We start from the raw sequence: 24,967 nt of genomic DNA, 5'->3' as shown, positions 1-24,967 counted from the left end.
GGTTGGGCTGGAGAGGATGTCCCTGTGTGTGTGTGTATATGTGTGGATGTATCCTCTCCTCGCTGTGTGTGTGTAAGTGTGAGTTGAGTGTTTTTGATGCTGCTGCCGGTGCCGGAGCAACCGCCTGCGTTGCGCGCTGGACGGACGCTGAGCCAGTGGGCACCGATGCACCGAGCACCGGAGATCTCCACCGTTTACTGCGCTGACGTCAAAGCTCAGAGGGATCAGCAGGTACTACAGGGTCCTAGAGAGAGAGAGAGAGAGAGAGAGAGAGAGAGAGAGAGAGAGAGAGAGAGAGAGAGAGAGAGAGAGAGAGAGAGAGAGAGAGAGAGAAAGAAGGGTGGAACTCCCTCTCAGCCAGGGCCGTATCTAACATTTGAGAAAGACCGAGATCCCGAATCTGAATTCAAGAAACTGTGACCTGCTGCCAACCAACATTTAAAAAAAATAGTTCCTTCTCTGTAAATTTTATTATCTTATTTCAAAACTTTCTTTACTGTCAAATGTTTGGATATTTAGTGAGAAAATATATGTAACAGATAATCAGATCCTACCTTGATCCTTAACAGAACATTAATTGACAATGATTTGAATTGAAACTTGCATGGTCTGACTTTTGTCCACTTGGGGGCAGCAGAAACCCGCTTTAAACACAACACTGACATATTACCACATGTGAAGCTGATGTGAACTTTTTTGCATATCCAGCAAACACAGAGTAACATTGTGTCCACCTGGTGAACGTAAGTCCAGCAGTCACTCTACCTTCAGCTCTGGTTTAGTCTCCACCAACAAACACAAATATTTGCTGCGTTTTTAGTCTTTTATCTTGGAAAAGGACAAAATAAGCAAGATGACCACAAATAAAATTCCCTCCGATTCCAGAAAATTGATCCGCATTAGAAACGAGGTCTCCTCTCATTAGCCTTTTATTCCCACTTGACTTCAGAGACTTTTTGGAATTCAATATAAGATTAAATGTTAAGGACTTTTTTGCAGCTGAGGGAGAAGCAAAGAGAAAGGAAGAGCAAACACAGTGATGGAGTGGGAGGAAGTGGGAGGCACATCAAGAATATTATTGTTTCTTCTGCATACTAATGACAGACCAGAGATGAGACACAGAGACAGGAGGAGGATGAGGAGGAGGAGGAGGAGGGAGGGAGGCCAGGAAAAGCAGAGGTGAGCAGGTTTAGGGAGGCAGAGCCATCCATATGTTTATTGAAGCGGAAAGAAAGGAGGGATGGAAAGACTGATGGAAGGAAAGATGGCCTTGTTTACTCTCCATCAGTACAATAATGAGTGATGATGAGGGAGAGACCGAAAAAGAGGCAGGGGAGCAAAGTAGTGAGCGGGGAGGAAGAGGAGAGAAGGGAAGGGCACCAGATAGAGGTGAAGGAGAAGCCTGGAGGAATGATTATTTATTTTCCCCAAACACTGATGTCTTAATGAATAGACTTACTGTTGATCCACATCAGTTATTCACAGCTTAATGAGAAAACAGCTCCTGGCATTGTTTTATCTTAGAGACACACTAAAAAATCATCTTCACCCTCCCAAACACTCTCCTTTATCCAATAAATCAGTTTAATGGTAAGAAGTGCTGATATATTTGGGAGGCATGCAGTATTACTGAATAATAAATGAAATATGTCTAGTTTGCCTCTGCAGACGGCGGTTAGAGATATTTACTTTGTTTATTGTATTAAAGGATCCACATTTTGTTTTGACTGAGACCCCGAGCCTCTCTTTTCCTCCCAACAGCAGGAAATTACAGATAAATACAATAAATAAGACTCAATAACTGTTCCAAATGAGACAAGAATGAGAAGCCGTTATGCAAGTGAGGCAATTCTCTTAAATGACTTTCTCAGTAAAGTAAAAGCTACATATAAGCATTTAACGGGAAGTTGATTCAACCTTATCAAGGGCATTTTTAATTTCTGGCTTTGGTTTCTGTCTTTTATTGACATTCTGCGGAGGAATAATGAAAGTACCTCCACAATTTATGAGCTGACACATCCAGTTTATATGTTCTCATTGGGGACAGGTACCATACAGTATGGTCTTCTGCTGACTGGAACTGGATGGCAGACTCCTGGGACATTTAAAGATATTAAGTGGAGTTTCATTCTAAATTTCACCCTAGATGTGTCAAGTCCTCCAGCTAAAGGAAATGCTTAGCTTGATTTTGTTTTACAAGTGAGAAAGGATCTTTTGGAACAGGAATAAAAAAGTAGTAAAGAATAGCCTACTTGAAGTTTTCTTATTACAATATTTCAATGAACTTTTAAAGATATAAACAAATTTGCTTATCACACCTACGAACATTAACACCAGCCTATACTGTACATACATAATAAGAGAGGAGGGGATTTTGAACATGGGACAGAAAATGTTACCAGGTCTTATAAAACTTTCTTGTTTTAGCGGCCAACATGTTTCAACCACTGTAAGTTTTCAGTGGTTGAAACATCTGCCGCTACAATAAAGGCTTTTTAATATGTCCTTCCCCATTGTTACACTTTCTTATATTTGCAGTACCTGGTTGGCTGTCTTGTTTGAACCATTCTGTTATTTTCCAAGGGCACCCGACACACTTTTGATCTATGTTTGATTATATAAGAGCAATCGGTCATCTCTTCTCCTGACCTTTTTTGTATATTCAATACCTTCATCTCTAATTAAAAGCTGAAATAATTCTTAGTGGGTCTGGAATAAAGCTGTGAGGCACTGACAGAAAGAGAAAGAAGTGACATGGATGTCTTTTAAAGAGAGTAGATATTCACAGGTACCACATGAGGTTTAAAGCTTTTTGTTGTGTTTGGACCACCGAATCAGCTGATCAGTAAATTGTGACATTTTAGCAGTTAATGTCACCATCGGAGTCAAAGCTGGCTCACTTCTTTAAACAATCACAGAGTAAAGGCACATGCTCAGCTTCTGCTATACTATGTGATGAAGTTGTGTTTTCCTTGTGAAATAAATAGCCACACTTTCAGCATCAAACATCAAACTTTTCTTGATATTCTTCATGGCGATCTCTGTGTTCATGGTCTGGTGCTACTGAAGAAACCCACTCTGCTGTTGTCTTTCTTAAAGTCTGTGAATGTAGAAGGGTGGTGGGGGTGGGGGTATAAAATCACATTAACAAACTGTTAGGGGGAGGACTCACTCTAGTTGAGTTTATGGGAATGATAAAACATCCAATATGAACCTTTGACCTTTAAAGTCAGAGGAGGAGGAGGTTAGATAGGGTTAAACACATTAATAACTAATGGCAGCACAAATCAGCCACTCAAAGTACAATAATCTAATAATTAAAGCATTTCATGTAACTGATGATTTGTCATTACATGAATTACAGTTCTAATCTTTCAGATTTCCATCACATTTCATATTATTCATGGTCTGAATTGTTTTCAGCAGCATTATTCAATGTATTTGCATTCTCTATAATATTCTCCTGAGGGATTAAAATCATCTACCAATGCTAGGGGAATAAACACAGGAAATGATACGTGCAAATTATACAGTGTGAATGTTTTTCACATTATCTTATTGGTGACTGCTTCACTGTTTACAATTCATTTTCTACAGTTGTATCAGAGCTATGCTAAGTGAATGCAATCTAAACATTTATTGCCGCTTCTACACTTCAAAAGCATCAACTGGTGAAAAACAAGGTGGATTTTATGTGACACTGAGGTAATAACACATCACACTCTATGCCTGTTATATAAAGAATACGTGGAAGATTAACTGTACCTGCTGATGAATGTATGATTTGTAAGATCTAAGTTAACTTCTCAATTTGAGGAAGGCTTAGGCCGTGTAAGTAAAAGACCAGATATGAGACTGAATCCTCACTTTTCAAACACATAAAGTAAAGGTGTTCACCACATGGAAGATCCCTCCAATGGAAGGAGTCACTGGTTTCCATGGCACCACGGGGCTGGTGTTTAGCCATGCGGATGGTGACTCCCAGTTGGTGTAGTTCATGAAATCACCAGACATCCAAAACCAGGTGCCAGCAAACAGGGACCTAGAAGATAGATGCCTTGACATCAGCATTGTGATTTGTGCACTTATCAAACAGCTGGCTAGTGTGTTGTACAGCAGTGGTTAGCCGCCATTTTTTGGCATGTGATCATTTAAAATGAGGTAATGGATTTTTAAGCGTTTTGACGTGAAAATATCTAATATTTCACTTTTCTTTTTTTTCTTTTTTAAAGAGAAGACATAGACGTAGACATAGAGAAAAAATATTTCTGCTCTTGTTTTTTTCCTATTTTTAATCATCTTGTGACCCATCAGATTTATTTTGGGAAACCCTTGGGGGATATCCGTACCTCAGTGCTGGGAACCACTAGTGTGCAGAAAGTCAGCAGCTGTGAAACAGGCCTTTGAGTGTGAATTGCTCTAGTCACTGACAGTGGAAAATATAAAATACAGCAGCTATTCCCTCCTAGAGGTGGCACCTTCCTATTAATATGGCACTTTGTCTCAATCTGAGCTTATTGACTGTGACTTTTGTTTGATTATTATTGCCCCTTTAATGGCCTGTTGTTAACGTACCAGATGGTTGTCTAGTGGTGCAGTAGTGTTATAAATGGCCCCAATATCTGACTAATGAGAGCAAATTACAGCATCTTTGAGAATGGAAGCATCATGATTGTGCAAACACTATGGGTTCAGATATGGTTTGGGAATTATGACAACTTTAGTCAATCTGTCCCAAACATGATTTTATTGTGCTTTCCCATTATGGTGATATAACAATGAAACATTTTCAACTGCAGATGTTTAAAAAGGTGAAGAAAGAAAGTATTACTAAGGTGCTCAAATGTCTGGAGCAGATGGGAAAATATAGGCAGGGAAACTGAATAAAAAACTCTTCTAACAATTATTTCCCTCTGTACTTAAACAGTGGCAGGTTGCTGTTACACCTGGCAGTATCCAAGCTTGAATGAATGTAGGTGTGTGATTATAGAGGCAAGCAGCTGCTTAATCAGGTAAATCTTCCCAGGATCAATAAAGGTGAATAACAACCACCACCACACAAGTAACTGTACAGCTCTGCCCAATGTTGTTTGATTACATAAATCATACAACAGTGTTAGAGAAATGCAGTGGTGGAAGGAGAATCACAATGTCCTAGTTACATAAAAGGACTACATGAGCTGAGTACATTACATATTATATTTTTACCATGCTGCTTAACTTTTATTAACTATCTCAGAATTGTGTGTGTTCTTATATATCATGCCTATCATTTCAGGGTTTTTTTCTTTTCTTGGTGGAAGTGGGCTTCCATAGATGCCTCTGCAGAGCCAGCAACATTTTGAATCTTTACATCATGTGATCTTAACTGTTACTTCAGTATAACTCAACTTTGAAGTATGACTTAGAAGCCTATACTTCAGACAGTAAATGTGAAAAAGGAAAAGATAATCAAGCTTGTAAAGTGTCTAGCATGCATCTTGGTCAGTACCTGTGTAGTCCAACACAAACATGTTTGGTGAGGTGGAAGTTGTTTTTCAGCACCTCTTCCACTTCCCTCTGCTGACCTCCATAAACTTCCAATTCACACCATGTCAATAGACCTTTAGGATCTGTGCCATGGAGATACACATTGACAAATTGACCTATCATCCCATGACAATGGAAGGTGTGGGTCTCGCCACTTGGGATGTGGGAATTACAAGCACACCTGAGAAAAACAGAAATACATTAAGATAATTACAGATTACAGCAATACATGTTGATGGGGCAAGAAACATGAGCAGGTAGATGATTGATTGTAAATAAATCAACAATTTATCCTGATTATCCAGACCCCTTTATTTGAAATGTCAGCAATTACTCACATTACTCAAAACCTCACTGGACAGAAAAAGTGTGATGCAGTTAATTGTAATAAGTTTACAACAGTTTAAGTAAAAACTTTACTGTTTACCTTTCTCTTCCAAAAGTTCCACTGTGCCACTGTGGTCACAAGTGACAACTATTGTATCATGATGAATGCCAAAACAAACATTACAGTAAATGAAGTGGACAGTTATAAAGTCAGCGAACCGGTTCAGTAACATCTGTTATAGAGCAATATCAAGCTAACATTTCCTAACATTAGTTAACACTGGTCATAACAGACCAAATACTACTGAAGCTGCAAAATCCCTCAAACCTGTGAATTCTACTTTTCATTTGTAAAAGCAACAATGTGATTTTTCTTCTTTCAGAAGTTGCGGGGTGATTTGCTGACAGTGTTTCTGTCCTGGTCTGACTTGTTTTAGTTATGATGCACCATCTCAAGCAGTTAACTTGATGAGAACACATTACATAACTCTGCACTATATGTATGGATGAATGTTTTTCCCTTATCCAGATAGACTGCATTTTAATGGCAGGTGTAAATGTGGCACTATAGGAATAAGACTTGGTATAGAGTCTTTAGGTTACATCATGCTCTATCCCCTGAGCTACACAGGACCAGTTACTTGGACGGGTCACTGCATATCCAACAGCACAAAAAATGGCCTGACGTTGTGAATTTGCAGCGAGAGGCAGAAGGCTGTTTTATGTTTCTGACAGCCCATGCACAGACACTGCTGACAACTTGTTACATTTGGGTCTTCAGCTATTGAAGAAAAGAAGGAAAAAGAGGAAAGAAATGCAGTCGAATAAGATTTTTGATACACTTCTCAAGGCCAGACAGAAACATAGTAGAAATGAAGAGCTGATGCATTGTGAAGGCTGAGTTATAATGAAAACTGTCATACAGGTTACCTCAAATTCTGTTGGAAGGTCTAAACTAAACAAAAAGTCACTGAATAGAAAGGCCTTCATGTCTCTTTGCTTAAAAGCACATTGGAAATATAACAAGCTATGAAAATTGTAAGTTCCCAGTTTACATTTTATGGATTTGTCACAATTACTGTGTTAATACACTTTGATACACTTTAATGCATGACTGTATATGAGAAATGATATCTCCCCAATGCAAATACTGTTTGTGTCTGTGCATTAGAAATGAACTAATCCCAGTGTGTAATGTATTTATTCTAAGGTTAAAGTACATTTACTGTCATTTATTTCACTTGAATTCAAAATTTAAAACAAGATGCAGCCTTCATACCAATTCTTTTTAATACTATTTTCTGCAACTTTCTCTTTCAGATCAACAACTTTAGCAGGGTATTTAGAGATATACATTTCTATTCCTTCCACTTATGTTTTGAAGTACTTCTGAACAAGCATGCAATTGTCAGCTACGTCACAGCGTTGTTACATCAATCATTTGGTACATAGTTCACCAGTCTGCTCGTCATTACCACATAAATACATTTATTTATATAAATTAGTTTCATCTTATACTAAGCAAGCATGACTTGAATAAGCAACAATATAATGGATGGATGGCATATGACATTAAAATACAATTAAGTAGCGCTAACCCGCAGTGAAATACAGTGTCCATGTCTTTGTAGTCTACATAGTAACTGCTGGTAATTGAAGGAACATGTGAGTAAATTATGTTGTAGGCCTGCTTTAGCAGGTCACATAAACACATAGTTAGTGTGTGCATGTGTCATTTCACGATGTATCCTTTGACTTTCAATTTGGATATGGATAAAACTCCAATAAATAATTAAACAAACCACTGAAAACAAAGAAACGTTGACTTGAAAACTTAAACTAATTACTGCTTATATTTCACACAGACAACTGCAAAAATAATATGAGATTGATGCATCAGGCCTATAAAATACCAAAATGTCTGTAATTTCCCCCAGTTAATTGATGTCATAATGGCTTCTAAACAATTCAAAGATCATACTCACAGTAAAGTGCTTTGCAGGTCGTTGGTCTCAGCATGTTTCCACCAAAAACTTTCTTGTCCTTTTATAACAAATGTGGCACCGTAACCATGTAAAACACATCAGATTATTTGCGTGTGAGATATATGACATGGGAATAACCTCATTTATACAATTAAGATGCATAGGAAGACTGCAATATTCCATCTCTCTTCCTCATCAGTCAGGCAAAGCAGCCGTCAGTTAACAAGTTACAACAAACATTTGACACACACATATGATTGTAACATAAAGAGAAATTCTGCTACTGACAATAGCAGACAATAACAGCATTAAATAGCTTGCTGTAAATGGCATTTAATTAAAACTTACAGTGAATTAACAAATTCTGACAGTTCAGGTAACAAGTTTGAGTTGTTTGTTTATTAGCACCCCTCCACCCCCGCCCCCACAACTTGCTATTTTTAATTGGATATTTTTCGCAATTACATGATGAATGAGAAGCACAGTGTTTTTAAGTATAGCTCCCAGTCAACATCAATAATGAATCCAATGATTCTTCAAGAGAGAAATGGCTCTCTCGAGGGTCCTCCATGCAAAATGAATCCTCCTTCATTTAATTTGCTGCTAAGTTAACATGATTGAAGAGTGCACGGTATGAGTCCGTATTCATTTTTCAGATAATTACAGTGGCGGCTGCAATGTGTACATATCGTATAACGTGAAACAACAAATCCATTCCAACTTCAGGCAGATAAATGATTGGTTAAAAAGGAAAACAACCAATGGTCTGAGATGGTTAATGTGATGTATTATTACTTATTGAACCAGGCGTCAGTAAACATATTAACAGGTTAGCTTGCAAGTGCTAGCTAACTAACCTATCTCTGTCATGTGACTTTCACTGTGCGGGGCTCAGCGGCCACTTGAGGGGGGATTTAAATGATTTAAATGAACTTGGAAAATGTACTTTATACTATATTAGTCTTTAAAGATGCTTTTGTCTTCTGTTGGCACTTGATTACTGAGACTTTTGGAGTGAGGGCCTCTACAAATTCCTTGAGGCGCATATCTATACTTACTTAATGCAAGTTATTACTTTGAAGAAAAATGTAGGTTTTAAAGAGGATTATTCAAAGTTGTTTTCATCTTCAAATAGCCCAGAAAGCAACTCAGTAATGGCCAGAAATGTTTATGATTTGCATATTCCCCTGCTGTGAGAGCCGTGGTGGCTTTATGTGGTCGCTACTCCCTTTATGTGTGTACTGCAGGACATAAACAGCTTAGAAATGTTGCTTGTGTAATTGAAAGTCTTAGTAACCCATAATCTTTGGTTTGTGTGCCCTTAAACAACAGGAAATAAGGCTTCTTATGACTGATGTCTTAATGTAGTTTGGACTATTCTGATGCAAGTACAATTTCTCAAAAGTAGCAAATGCTGCCCTCGGTGAGGATAAGAGAATTTCAATTTTGTGTCAAACAAGGTTGGAATAAGACAAAATCCTTTGCTAAGTTTTTCATTTTCTTTCCGCCGTGTGTGTGTGATGATGGGTTATTATTATGTCGGATCATTAGCATATTTCATATCCTGCTGCCAAGCGTTTCCAGCTCTCTATCTGTCTCCATCGGTGGCTGAGACAAGACAAGGGCGCTAAAGGAAAAAGCTTCATGAGGCGATGGTACACAAACAGCCTCACAAACACACGTACAAACAATGCTGGCTCATCACTCAGCAAGATATGCACACTCAACCACCAGTTAGTGTAAGATCTTCAAAGACTGTGGCGACACATTTGAATGAAAAGCGTACGCACCAGCACGCCACACACACACACACACACAAGCGCATGAACACAATAATCTGTCAAGTCATCAAAGCTGCTTCCGAATCTGTCCCACAACACACACACGCTGTCCTTCATACACAAGCGTTGCTTTGTCAAACACTCGGATGTACACTGAATGATAAATCCTACAATCATCAGCAGCATGAAATATGTAACAATGTCTCACACACACACACTCACACACGCACGCACACACACATAGCTGTGATGATTTTTTATGTGTCAGAGCTGAGTTTTCAGGCAGTAGAAAGGGGGTGAAGATGAAAGCAGGGTTGAGCAGCTTGTTCTTTCTACTCGTCTCTTCTGTCATGTTCACCAGGGGGAGTTTTGATAGGTGTACGCTCACACATGCACACACACGCACACACACACAGACACACGCACGCGATCACGCTCAGAGGCATAAATGCAGACACACACATGCACTGTTCGTGGAGAAGTGCCGCAGCAATAATTAGATTTCACTTCAAAGGACCACGCAGTTGTTTCGGTGGGAGACGGGGCTGATGTGTGATTGGCTACTCTGACTACAGTAGCAGGTGCGGGACTGCGGGCGCTCTAGGGTACCGGACCATCCTCCTCTGTTGTAATGCTGCAGGATGGGCTGTGTATTGTTGTGCATCCCTGTGTGTCTTTTGCGTCTGTGTGTGTGGATATTTGACTGACAACTGAGACTGACAGTAATTTACTCCTGTGGTAGAAATATCCATGAACTGCAACTGCAAACCAAGCATGCACTCATAATTAGATGAAGAGTCAAAAAGTGTTCTAGATTAAGTTGTGACTTGCAAGAGTTGAGTTGGAGAGAGGAGTACCAGGAGAAGTTTGTTGTGTTGGAGTACAGAAAGCGTAGATTTTGAAAGATTTATAAAGTTATAAATGAATATTTAGCTAATTTCCACAACTTAACTTACTCAAATCAGATCAAGCGGAAGGTAAAGAAAAATCAGGCCCAGGTTGAAGTTTACCTTTATAGGGTGTAAGAAAATAAAAACAAAACAAAGTATATATCATCCTTTCATTCAGTTCTGTTTAAAAAAACATGGTTATTTTTTAAAGATTAGATTATTATTCATGATATAAACTTCCTACATTTGAAAAGTATGCAGTTAAAACAGAGCTTGTAGAAAAAAGGCGAAAACACTGAATTTGTCAAAGAAGAAACATTTTAAGTATGCATGACTGCTCAAAAAAAAGTTAGAAAAACAATACAGACAGAGAGTTGTATAAAAAGTTCCTAAAAATATCAAATAATCTGCTCCAATTCAAAATTCATTCACATCGCTCATTTTACACAAACCTCCCGCTGTTACGGCGTTCACTATTTGGGTTAATTATACAGTATGTCAGTGTTTCTGTGCTGTTATTGTTATGCATTGAATATATTATGAAATATCCATAAAATATGTCACTTAGTCAGAGGCTGTCAGTTTACTCAATGATAGAGAAGGAAGGAAAAAGGTTGGAAACTTCTGCTCCATCGGGTCACGGGGGAGCTCGAGCCGATTTCAGCTGACATCAGACGAGACATCAGAATGCATTTTTATCAATATGTTCATCAAAACAAGTGGCATATGTCAATAGCACAGCAGTACTATGCCGTATATTAAGCATGCTGTTACCACTGCGTCAGCATTTCAGTTGTATGCCGATCGAACAAGAGCATCATACCACTGGTCAGAGTGGCGTGCTGCTGAGATTGAACATGACAGTAAAACAATAGCCGTGCACCACCGCTAAAGGTGAAGGAAGCACGGTATCTGTTAACAGAATCTGTAAACAGGTATAGTTTCATCAGCAGTGGCATATGTCAATAAGAATTGGTAAATGCTGATGAAAAGCACATCTGCTACTAGAATGTGAGTGACATAGTTAATGATGGAAGTGAATGGCTTATGACAACAGTGACATACTATAAAGAATCAATATGCCACTAGAACAGAAATGTCATACAATTTCATGCCTGTTCTCCTTTTTTTAAATGTCTCTCCAACTTTATGAAAATACGTACTAGGAAAATTGTTCATATTTTGTGGTTGCATAACTGCTAATTCCACAATGAAATGGAGGTAATTATTGTGTTGATTGCATATTTAATAAACTAGTAACAGGAATCTCATGGTGTCACTGTTATCATATCTTCAAGTTTAAAACAAACTTTGGAGTTGTATATGTAACTGTGTTTATGTGTTGCTTGAGCTGTGACAAGTGGCAGTGATATCAGACAAAACTGACATTTGATCAAACACTATCTTCCCCTTACATTCCTTTACCACCAGTTTGCTCCCTCTCTGTCAAAACAACACACACACACACACACACACTTCTCCCATCTACTGGCAGGCTGTCAAATAATTTGTGTGCATTTCAGGGAGAAACAGTTCCTGCTTAATTACTGCCATGCTAATTGAATCCCTGTGTGAGTGATGCACGGGGAAGGGACACTCTGCAACAGAATGAAAATGAAATAGTATTAAGCAGCCAAGTAGATAATCCATTTAGGAATGTCTGGGAAACGAGAAGGATTAGTTAATGCAGCGCCATATGGCTCGCCTGTCAGAAGGCATCAAAGCTGTTTGAAATCTAAAATCTTTTCATTCCTGCTTCTTTTTTTTTTTTTAACTGGGATTCTTCAGTCACAGACGAACTAAACAATCACACATCAAGAGCATCAGGGCATGTCAGTCTGTCCGTTGTGCACGTTTTAGTTAGATTCAATATTTTTTGGATGAGCTCACGTTACATTTTAGCTGAGCTTTTGGCAGATGGACCCAGTGGACTTTAACGACTATATTATTGGAAGAATAGCTTTTTCTTAGATTGTTAATTTTTCTTCACCTGACAATCAAAATGTGAGGCACGGACACCTCAGCTCAATGCTGTCAGATCACTTCACGCTCCAATGTATGATAATACTCATTACAGATTATCCAAATCCTAAAAGACCTTAATCACAGTTACTAAACACTGCTACAAAAGGTGGGTCATATAAGGTTGAATTCCAATGAACAGCCTTTGTTAGCTGTCACAGACGTCTGACGAACAGCACTTTAGTATTCAAGTCTACAAAGCACAAAGAGACAATTAAGAGGTCATTACTATGTGAGCACATGCCAGAAAAGCTGAAGAACACTGCATTGAAAAAAAGAGGCAAAAAAGGCAGGCAAATTGAAGTTGAAAAATGCTGTTATACTAATTAGCACGTGACCAACTATGACCCATCTTTGTAGGTGTGTTTGCAGTACTAATTAGCAACCCAGAATAGAAGATCAGTCCTAAAGTGATACAAATTTGATCTTTCTTTTATGACTAGGAGTAAAAGTATCTAATCAATTTCTTTATCTTAGATGACTCCAATCTCTGCTTATATTTAATAGCTCCAGAGGTGTTCTAACCTGTTATGAGTTGCAGGAGATGTCAGAGACGTGTGCATTCTGTGGGAGAGAAATTAGCTTTTGAACAGTTATCACTTTGTCAGAAATGCAGAAATGACTGAACTTCACTGGGATGCAAAAGATATCTCTGTAAAAAGTCTTTCATTTCCAGAAGCTTCATTCATGCCAGTTTAATCTTCATTTATTTAAATTTAGTCGGGCAATATTTTTTGAGACATGTTGGTGATGGTGTATTACAAGGCTGGGTGACTAGGCTAAAGAGATAACTCATATTCCCTCCACCTGTAATGGTGCATAGTGTAGGTTAATTAGAAGTGTTGCTGAAAGGGGGACCGACATGTGGCACTAGTGTAGATACTGAACAATTTTAGGGCTGACAGGTTTAATTTCATGCGGCTGAGTTACTCTTTGTATGAACATTTTAATTATTGGGCCACATTAGTTGCCTGCCAGTGCTTGTTTTTGTTTTGTTTTGTTTCCTTTTTACAGCCTACTCAACCATTTGCATTGTAGACTCTAAAATACGTTTTTTATTAGTTTTGGCATCATACTTTTGCATATATAACCAATACAGCTTAATTACCAATAATTATTTGCCTATACAAATAATGTAAACATAAAAAAGAAAATGCAATTTAAAAAAATAATTAAATATACCAGAATTTCTACTTTGCAGCTCCTAAATAATCTAGTAATCCTCTCTGGCAGGAGTGTTTATAGTCCTAGTTTACTTTCAGCTGCACAGAGCAACTTAATATAAGCTAGTGAAACATCCTTCTTTCACTGCCCACCTGTGAAGTTTTGGAAAGGGACGTTAAATTCAAATTTGAGTGTCTTGTTTGGCGCAGAGATCAATAGATCTGCTTTGATTTGCTTGGTTTGGTGTGTCAGCACTTGGCGGCTTGTCATCATGACTTCATTATTATGATTCCAGTGTGATCTCTTGTTACTGCGGGCAACATAACAGACCCTCCGCCAATTACTGTTGGCTTGGCTCGTGTGTTGCTGGGGCAACACACCCGCTGAGGAAGGCGAGAAAGGGGAGCTCATTTCCGCAGGTAATCTATGGACAGAAATCAACAACCACACACACACACACACACACACACACACGTGCTCATTGATGCACGTTGTCACACAGGAGTACTGGCTTCTGCAGGGACACACAAACACTCTCTAGAGCCCAGACGATATGCAAAATACATGCTGAGACCTAACACTTGCCTTTTACTGTTCACTTCACTATCTGCTGCTCTCATCTTTTCTCTCCATCCCTCCTTTGCTCTTTCCATCATCTACTTCCTATCAGTTGCTTTCCCTCACTTCTTCCTTCATTCATTCTTGTCCCTCCAGCTTTATATTATCTATGCTTGTTTCCTCTATCCTCTTCCATCCCATCCCATCTCCCTCTTTATGTAGCTTCCTCTCTCTCTCTCTCTCACTCTCTATCTCTCTCTATTCTTGCCCCAGCAGGCTGCAGATGGTGCTTAATGGACGCATAACTGAGTGTAACTGCCTCGTGAATAATTCCAAAGGCACAAGGTGAGCCATAGGACAGCTCCATATGTGGACACACAGGAAGGTAAGCACACATATGCTACAATATGTAACCATCTACCATATCAACCCAATTTGAGAGAGTTCTTCAAATGCATTTCCATCATGATTCATCCCTTCTTTCTTGAGTGAGATGTGTAAGAAAAAGTTTTCCCTTTCATAATTCATGAATGTAAAAATGTAATAGATTTATTGAAACATAGTATATAATTGGTTACAGTACAGACACAAGGATATGAGGAAGTCAGTGTAGTCATGGGTGGTGTGTTGGCTACATTTGCATGCATACAGGCCCACACACTGCACACACTGGACACCCTCGTCAGGCCCATGTGGTTTGATTCATTAAATGTAAGATTCGGAGGTTTTTCAGCAAGCAGGCTGCATATTTCAAGGTTGTCCTGGTTAGTATAATATAATCTGTGGTGGGAATATCCCGGGACCAGCAGCTTGAGATGGATGTAATTTATGGCCGTACTCTCTATAGTATCTAACAGAGGATCATAAGGGATATGGGGGAATAAAATGAGGTTGGTAACATTTTACTTGAAGTGGACTCTGAGGCATAATAGGGACATCATAACCATTATAAGCATTTATTGCTCATCATGCATCTGATACCTGCTGAATGTGTAAAACTTCAGGGACACTGTTCGTGAAGTACACTGATGAAGTGAACTTGGCAATGCCATTATGCCTTTTTGATTTTGCTTATTAGATCTATACCAACCATAAAGTTAGACAAGGAGAAGAAGAGAAGAACTGCAGACAAGGGATTTTACACATGGCCTTCTGTGTAAAGGGACTACTTACTATATGTAATGTAATGTGTTACATTAACAGTGATGAATTTAGCTTTTAAAAATGAGCATCATTTCAAATTCATTATGTTGAATTTCCTTCACATGCTACAAGATAGGGAAAACATCTACTTGGTATTGGCAGGAAAATAGCTCATTACAACTGCTGATGAGAAATGCTAACAAGACTAATGAGCCATTTTCAAGGGAAAAAGGACAAATGGTAAAACCCATTGCCATCAATGGCAATGTGCCCATCCAAATAACAGTTTATATATAAAGACGTATATTTAGTTGAGGATAACTTTGCTGTGAAAACAACAAAACAGGCAAAAAGAAAAATGAAATGGATTTAAAAAATGAAGATTCTTAGCTGTGAGAGAGTTGGGATGCTTTTATCTGTGGACTTTGAGAGGGGATGAATTAGCCACGGCAGGGAGAAGGAGGTTCCGGGTCACAAAGCTGCGCTGGCGTTCACTGGCTGGACGGAGCACAGAGGAGCTGCCATTGGTGGATGTGGTACAGGGCGGCAAGTCATGAGGAGTTTTCCCTCTCACGTCGTACACCCACTGCATGTCTGCTGCCTGTAAAAATCATGCAACCTAGATGACTGTAGGTTTGTATATATGTCATTTTGCATACGCATGGTTTGAACTGTGAGCCGAACCCTGAATCATTGCATCTGTGGCTGGAGATCATGTTCTCAGTTCTGTTCAATCTTACAGTTAATCCTGATGTTTAATTTTATTCTAAGAAATGTGTTGTCTTATCTCTAGCATGTATTAATAAAACTGAAATCGTAATGAATTTTACTACTTGAAACTAGGAAAGGAATAATAATATTGTATAATAATAGTACTGGTATGATGTTATGACCAGTGATGCAGTCATGAGAAGTGTTAAATAAGCCAAAAAAAGGAGGAAAAGAGATGTGTAGAGATCACACATAGACCCAAAACTATGTGATATTATCAAAGAATAAATAATTGAAGTACCTGAACAGTTAGTCTTGCTCTGTGTCTCTTGCTGTTAATATTGGGTGTGAAGGACACAGTGATGAGGGCTCCACTGGAACCAGCAGGAGGTAACATCCCAGAGGCTGGAGTCACTGTGAACTCACTGCTGCTGCCTGGAAGCAACACCGCTGTGAACAGCTCTGGTTTCCTGGAACAAAGACTTAAATTTATCTCTTGCCGCAAGCAGCGACCGTAACTCACTAAAAACACACACACTATGAGTAGATAAACAAATGATATCTAATGTTAGGCTGTTTCCACAACATGAACTTTTCCAGGGATCCAGGAACCATGTCAGGAACTCCAGTTTCTGATGGGAAGTATCCACCGCAGGAACAAAGAGCCTTTTAAAAGTACAAATTAACTATATCTGTGTTTTCATCAGTGGGACTACAATCTAAATTAAGTTTGTCTAAAATAGATCTTGGTACCAAAAAAAGTCTGGCAGCAGTACTTTCCAATGATTCAGGTACTACTGAGGTGGAGTTTGCTTTGCTGAACCTCGCTGTCTTTACTGTGTTGTTTCCTCGTGTCAGAAATTTAAATTTCAAATACTTCTGCCATGTTTTGATCAATCATCTGCATTGTTTGCCTATTCTTCACGGCTCTTTAGATGCAGTGAAATCGCAAAAAGGAATGTGTTAAAGGGACTTTTACAAGTTATAGGGCTGAACATCAACAGTTAATTACATTTCCTGTAATATTTATTTGACCTTATGAACAAAGTTACAATGTCAGCCTTTTAAAAAAAGAGAGAGAGACAGAAAGAGAAAGTGTGTGTTTCTGTGTGTGAACAAGCTGAGAGTACGAGCTAACAGGAGTGAGGGAGTTGAAGAGGAGGCTGAGAGAGTGGAGATTAGAGAACAAAGTGAGCGACCAAGAGAAACAAAACTTTCTTTGTTGATTGTTTCATTAATTCAGTAATCAAGGTTTTTCAAATGCATTGGAAACAGGAACAGGAATGCGCAAAAAGAGCTTTTAATACCTACTTCCTTTGGTCCCTGGAACTCTCAAAAATGGCTACACTTCATTATAGAAGTTAGGACATTGCAATTTGCATTTCATTATTTTGGAAACTTGGATAGGATTAAAGTGAATGAGACAAAGCAAAAATCAGAGGCAAATATTTAACACAAACATACCTTGTGGTGCTGGTCAGACGGAAGCCCACAGCTGAAGTTTTGCCCAGTTCAGTGGCTTCAGTGATGATGATGTCATCAACCTGAGGCTCCAAGCCAATGAGAGTGATGGGAAATTCCCAGATCTGACCAGACACATGCTGAACCACTAGGACTGTTGAATACCTGAACACACACACAGACACACATTAACATATAGTGTATATTTTATTGCTTCACAGGCTGTACTCAAGGTTTAAATGCGACACCCAGCGCTATACAAGAGTTTGAAGTTACTGGTCTTGAGACAGTCTTCACTCTCAAACACAAATAAGCAACTAGTACTGTAAGGAATTTAGAACCATTAACACACCAACAGGATACTATTGTAGTTATTGTTAAAACATTCTTCATAACCTGAGCTACAAAAAAGCACTGCTCACACTGTAGAGAAACTGCACCTGAAGAAAGAATTTCCAACCAAATGTGCAAAAAACAAAAGGCTAAAAACATTTCCATTTATGTTGCAATTTATTTATTTTGTATTCTTTTTTAAACCAACACACAATACTTGTGTTTGTGATATTCGTGGGTAATACCACTAGTCGAAAGCTCAATGTATCTATATTCGTATTATAAGCATGAGTGCACCTGCTGATTTTACTTATAAGCACAAGGAACTAATCAGTGAAAAGAGCTGCAGTATGCTTTAAATGAAACAGATTCTCATATAGAGTTGGCCCTCCATGAATACCTCTGATCTGAGTCTGCTTCCCACTAGTGTCTTTTCTTCAAATCATTCCTCCACTCTTAATTCATCTCGAAAAGTGTCATTTGAGCACTCCTATTCAAAAAAGATGATTCACTAAACCAGTCTTTAATATTGCCGCTTTCAGCTTGCAGATAGATACTTGGTCTCTTCCTCTTACTATCCACTGCAGAGAAATAACATGTAGATAATGGAAGAGCCTATTAGCGGCACCACACCCCCCGTCATTTCCTCACGGAGAAGTCATTAGCTCTCGGAGGTATTGATTCTACTGAGACACGCCTCATTAATGGACTCACAGATGAAGACGGGACCTGATAAATGAATGCACTATTCATTCAGCAGAATGTCACATGCAATTTACAGTAAGGTTGACAGTGGAAATAGGTAAAGGTTAACTTTTAACGGTGTTACTGTAGCCGCAGATATCATGCAGTATATTTCCATTATGTACAAATTAGAATGGATATTTTAGAACGGATGTAATCACAGTGCTCATTTCAAGCCAGAGGGATCTTCAATTAGCATCAATGACCAGAAGAATTTTACACTTCTAGAGATAATAGTTCATTAGGTATGTAGAAGAACCGAAAGATTAGATTATTGAGTTTTTCAGACAATTAGGTTAATGATTAGAAACTGCAGATTCAGACATGGAACATAACATTGCTGGCTTCATCTGTCTGTTGAAGTGGTGGCTTTTTGTCACAGACATACAGTACGAGTGCATTATGCAAATGTTTTCACAGGCTACATCAGTGATTCATTTTCTTATTTTGACCCTGAAGCCTTCAAGGATGTGTTTTCATATTTTGTCTTAAAACAATATGAATGTGGACATGTAAATACAGAGACGTTAAGAAATTCCTTCTTAACGTGCTTCTAATGTAAAGAATGGGGGATGAAACCCACAGTCCAAGTTAATTAAAAGCTTTAGCAGTCTATGTTACACAAATCAAGCAGTTACAGTCTTTTTAGTAAAAAATGATCTCTTTATTACTATCCCTCTACTGCAGCCCATCAAGGAAACACTGCCCAGGGAAATACACAGAGGGAGTTTCATACTAAAAAGACTGATTTGTCTAACTCAGACTGCTAAGGCCTTATATTAAGTGCAGTTTAACTTGAGAATGCAGTGCTGTTTGTGTTTACCACCCATCTCTTCTATTAAAATGAGTGTAGGTAGGGATTTATTAATGGCCAGTGTGGACAGGAGAAATGATTACAGAGAGCAAAAAATGGTTTGGGCATGTGAGCATTGTTTAAAGACAGACTTAAAACAATGTGAATCCAACCTTTAATTAATGACTAAAGCTAGACTAATCAATCAGCCAGGCTGTTATTATTTTTTGCAGATATATTGGTATCAGCATACATCTCAGCCGATAAATAAAAAGAAATGTCAAAGATGTGTTTGAGGTCATTTAGAGACAGAAAATCCATTACACACAGTAGTTTGAAGCCAGAGAGCATTGATTAGTTCATCTTTCTACTTTAAACTGTATGTTCCAGTCACGGCATATCTTGGTCATGATATAAGAATTTAAAGGATTCTTATCAAAGATGATTGTTTGTGTTGTGTGCTTTAATTAAAAAACATATATCACTATCAGCTTTTTCAAAACTGCCTCAAAACTCAAGTATTGACTGGGCACAGTAAATCCCTGAATACATTTTTTCACCATTTATTAAAGAATTCTCCTTTGGATTTGGATAGAATGATATTTGCACGTTAGCTTGTGGCTCTCATTTAATTCATATTTGCTTACATGTCATATTTTTACCCATATTTATTCTTGCATCTATCCATTTGGCATGTACATTGTGGCTGGTCTGATCATTATTGTGGTTGTACAAATGTCAATCACGGTGTTTCGTTTATTACTAAACCACATGTGTGATCTTGGATAAGAGATGACTGTAATCAAGTGATAGTTATTACAGTGCATTGGGCTTACTCAGTAACATACAGTTGAACTCTTAATCCAATTAAGTGTGGATAAAGTTTGTGTGAAAATTCAACTCTAACAAGCTATCGTCAAAATGATATCAGATATTTATTCTCGATGATTATATAAATTTCACTGCAGTGAAATTTATGAAAATTGCCATGAGCTTCTGACCTAACATGGCAATGTTCTGTTAAACCAGAAGCAACTAATGAGCTGGCATTCCCCTTTATCTCTGAGAGAGCACAGCAACCTTTAGCTACAAATATTAAGACTCAGCACACAAGTAGACAGTTAGTAATAAATTAATGCAGAGGCCACACCCACCTGAGGGAGAGCGAGAGAGAGAGATAGAGAAAGAGGAGATGAATGCAGTGTTTACTCAGTGTTTTATATAGGTGTGTTATCTGTACTTTACGCAGCAGAAGAGAACAACAAACTGATTGTGTTTGTATGCCCTCCTTCCTGTTGTGTGTCTGTGTTTGATACCTGTGTGTATATGTTTGAGAATGTGCTGCCACTGCACATGCTTGTTTTTTTGTTTTTTCCCCTGACAGAGGAGATGCACTTATTTGTTTCTCTGAGTGTTTTTTTTAACTTTCGAGGGGTTTGTGTGTTTGTATACCCATCCGCTCCTATGGTGTGTGTTTAGTTCACACTGGTAGTGAGTGTTTGTGTATGCCTGCAGCTCTTACAGTTTTTCAAAATGTGCGTCTGTGTGTTTGTTTGTTTCTTTGCCTTCTTACTGTGGTGTGTGTGTCTGTGGTTTGTGTCTCTAAAACTCTGCCTGTATGATTCCTTTTTTTTCTGTGAGGAAACTGTGTCTGTTTATACTGGTTACACAACCATAAGTAGCTACTGGATCACACATTCTTCATATTTAATATCGAAATATGTTTGAATGTGTTTTTCATTTTCCTGCATGCTTCTCTATGATTGGCATGTTTTATAAAAAAAGGCATATGTTTGTGTGAGTGTGTGTTTTCCTGTAACCTGCATGGCCTGAGGGGAGTGTAGATGAGATTAACGGTGAGTGTTATGATGCCAGTCTCAGGGTTCCTCCTCCCCGTCTCGATGGAGGCAGAAAGATAGTCCTCTGCTTGGTTGTCTGAATGCACCTCACACAGGAAGTCTTCCACTGTCAGGAAGTAAAAAGATTGAGCAGGTGCTTGAGGTGGAACATTACAAAAGAAAAAGAAAAAAGAGAACTAACTCAGTGTGTTGTACTTGCATGGATATGAGTAACTAAAAAGGAAAATTAAGGGTCTACTTAAGATCTATTTTAACAAGGATATTTTATTAGTTATAGAAATAGTACACTCTAGATTATTGTTACAGATATTCTTGGTTAATATAACTATTTACTCTTCATCAAAATTGTATAAGGTCTACAAAAAATAAAGCAGGTTTAAATGACAGATGTGAATTCAGATTATTGACTGTATATAGTCTCTAAATCAGGTGCCAAAATGAACACAGAACAATGACAATCTACAATCATGATTCCATAACTTTAAAAAGGTGAAGAAAATAATCCTCAAAAGTGTCTTCTGACACTTTTGGCCTCAACAAGAACAGTAAAAATCACTAACTGACACACACCTTCCTGTCCTTCCCAGCCTTGATTCCCTGGCACACATCCAGTGAGCAGTACATCGACCTTCTTTTCCAGTTGGCAGCCTGCTTCACACTGGACCACGCCAAGTGGTGAGTTTTTAACAGGCACCTCCATGGGAATCCCACGGAGGGGGTAAATCCAACAGATGGTTGACAGTTCCTGCTCTGACCTGAAATAGTGGTGCAGTGCATTTTTTAGATTTCAGAATCAGCAATTAAGCAATGAGTACTGGATTTGAAAATTTTCCAGGCACCTCACTAATGTTAAAATGTCTGTGCTAGGATTTCAAAATCCAATACCAGATCAGCAGCTGTGTACAGCATGTCAGAAGTCAAATTAAAGGGATTTTGTTTTTGTACTTTCACACAGCTTAGTATATTAGCTCTGAGATTTATTTAACTGATGACAAAATGGACTGAATCCCAAACATTTGTGTCTATTAGTCAGCATCCAGTAAGTATATTTTATTAGTTGTATTTTGTGGCTGGAGAAACTTAACTCATCAACAAGCACTGCATTCCTGTGTTTTTCAGAAGCTCATCCACCCGTAAGACCACACTCCCAAATACAAGCTGAGCATGACCCAACATAGAAGAGCCAACTCCCCAGATCACACCTCAGCAATCCACCTACCACTACTTTGAGTACAGCGATGTGCACATGTTGGATAGAGAAGACAGATGGTTTGAAAGAGGAGGGAAAGAGGTCAGTTATGTCCAAGTGGCAAAGCCTTCACTCAACAGAGGAGGTGGTCTGCAGCAAGTTAACGACCCTACAGAGGTTTAATACCTGCAACTCCCATAGCTCTTTTCCATACACATGAAAAGACTTGGCTTGATTCAGTTTGACTCAGTGTGTCAGCCCAGCCCAGGGATTTGCACCTCCATTACAACAGGGCTACTCACTCCAAGGTCTATCTTTAACTGAAAAGTTAGCCAGCTCATCTGACATCACCACAGCTCACTTGGCAGCAAGCTTTGGAGATGTTCATCTGTAGTCTTTTCCCACTGCAATTTTGGCTGCACCAAGTCAAACCAAGCTGCATTGATTTGTGCTTCCATTACCAGTTTAAACATGGTGAGTTGCACCGGGTTGCGTGATGGAACATATCCTGAAATTAGGTCAATATCTCTGGTTCTGCTGCATCAATTTTGATCATTTTTAAACTGTCAATCATGTGTTTAACAATATTATAGAAGAGCAATGCTAAATTGGTGGAGTACTCTTTGAATGCAAAGAGATTTTTGAACCTTTCTCTGCACTTTAGTTGAAAGCCAGTTTTTCTCTTCACACACAATAAACAATTAGTAAACGATGTGTTCCCTCCAAAAGAGTACCATGGATCCTCTATTTGTTCCAAAACACCAACTAGACTATAAAAGGTTTATTTTATATAAATCTTTGTCTGGACTTTTTCTGTTTTCTCTCAGCCTTGGCCTGTTCATTGTGTTTCAGGCATCGTCTTTTTCAAATCTGCTGAGAGTAGAGCACTCCAGAAAGAAATGCTCAACTAAAAAGAAAGACTGCAAAGACTCCTAAAGCCACAAGCCAAGTATCAGTTTTGCCATTGCATGCCTTTTTCCATTTGGATCTCTATTATTTTTGTCATCTGCATTTATCGCCTTGTTAAATGTTTTTGTTCTGTTGCACCTGTTTTGCACTTTAGGCTCTCAAGCCCTTTTGTTTCATAGTTAATTGGAGTTGCTTCCTCCCAGTCCGCAAAGACTGTTTTCAAGAAATGTCCACAGACCTTTTTGTTTGATAGAGCCCTAATGTCAAACTCTGCAGCCTGCCACTCAACGCATCAAAACAGAAACACACAGCCCTGTTTACCAATGTGGGCTCAGCTAGTCTGAATCTTTCTGGTGTTGGATTCACTCTCCTAAAGAAGCGCTGAACTAGATGGCTTCACTGAACCTACAACAGTTCTCATCTGGCTGTCACCTTAGCATCCTGAAGATCACCAAGTCTGCCTCACCATGCTCAGCACTTCTGGAAGTTTGTCTCATCATCAGCCCTATCTTCCATGTGTTCTAAATTATGTTGATTGTAATGTTTTTATTGGCTTTAGTACCTCTGTGCTTCGACTTGTTTTTGATAAGCCTCATTTTCATTCATTCATTCAGCAATAACTTGTTAATTAATCTTCCTCATACATTCATTTAGTCATTCGCACTATCTTATATATACATTTATGTATACATTTGTTCCCTATCTCTTAGTAGTAGTACAATAAATATTCATTTAAGTTGTTATATTTGTGTATTCCGTTACAGCAGAGATGGAGATTCCTGTATACGAGAGTTCACGACTGTCAGATGTGATATTGGTTGATTCGGTCTAATTATTTCTTTTCAATTCAAGAATGGTGCCCCTGATTATATTACGAGTGAAAAATATGAATTTCCAAGTGTACACCCACTTCTTATCTAATGCGCAATGAAACAGCCATTTGTGATTATTATACTGTACAATGTGTTGTCATGCATGTCTTTTACCATGCATGAAATAGAACATGTTTAATAAGATCAACCTCTGTATTGAGTATTTTCAACACTTGCCTATTGTGTTGATTGGAAAAAGCCACTGCATAATAAAAAGATAATTGAACAACTGTTTGTTTTGTTTACAGTGGGAGCCTATACAGAAACATGCCTGGAAGTAGCAATAACGGAAGATAATGAGCTTTACTAAATGTCTAAAACTTGTCTGAGACTAGGCATAGACCCAGATATAGCCTCTTGTGCAGACAATAACACACATGCACACACACACATACCTCATGTTGTCCATAATGAGGGAATTGTTATTGCCCAGGCTGCTGAGGGGCTTCAGTGCAATGCAGAGCCAGGCCTGTTGTAGCTCCATAGAATTGGGTGTGAACAGCACAGGCACATCAAAACTGGCCCCTTCACTGATCTGTATACCTAGAAAAGACACACAGTCACATTCACTTTTTAAAGTTTTCTGTCAAGTAGCCAAATGAGAAAAACAACTCTAGAAACCAAGGCTCATTAAAATGTATTGCAATGCTTCTCATGTGGACATCTGCACAACAATTTCAAGCTTGATTTCAAGCAA

General features: G+C 38.6%; 1 protein-coding gene across 1 annotated transcript in view; it reads right to left on the bottom strand.

The window, feature by feature from the left end:
• Positions 1-15,811: 15,811 nt before the first annotated feature.
• LOC134006580 (cilia and flagella-associated protein 47-like) overlaps positions 15,812-24,967 on the bottom strand; it is a 61,050-nt gene continuing 51,894 nt past the window's right edge. Inside the window, exons 62-67 of the mRNA XM_062445496.1 lie at positions 24,666-24,813; positions 21,841-22,055; positions 21,262-21,409; positions 17,575-17,736; positions 16,412-16,580; positions 15,812-16,000 (exon numbers count right to left, since the gene is read on the bottom strand). Coding sequence (XP_062301480.1) covers positions 15,812-16,000; positions 16,412-16,580; positions 17,575-17,736; positions 21,262-21,409; positions 21,841-22,055; positions 24,666-24,813 — 1,031 coding nt within the window. The remainder of the gene's footprint in view (positions 16,001-16,411; positions 16,581-17,574; positions 17,737-21,261; positions 21,410-21,840; positions 22,056-24,665; positions 24,814-24,967) is intronic.

The sequence above is a fragment of the Scomber scombrus genome, chromosome 24 (genome assembly GCF_963691925.1).
Source record: "Scomber scombrus chromosome 24, fScoSco1.1, whole genome shotgun sequence".
NCBI classification, from domain to species: Eukaryota; Metazoa; Chordata; class Actinopteri; order Scombriformes; family Scombridae; genus Scomber; species Scomber scombrus.
The sequence above is the reverse complement of the archived record's forward strand: the minus strand, read 5'-3'. Positions and strand labels throughout refer to the sequence as shown.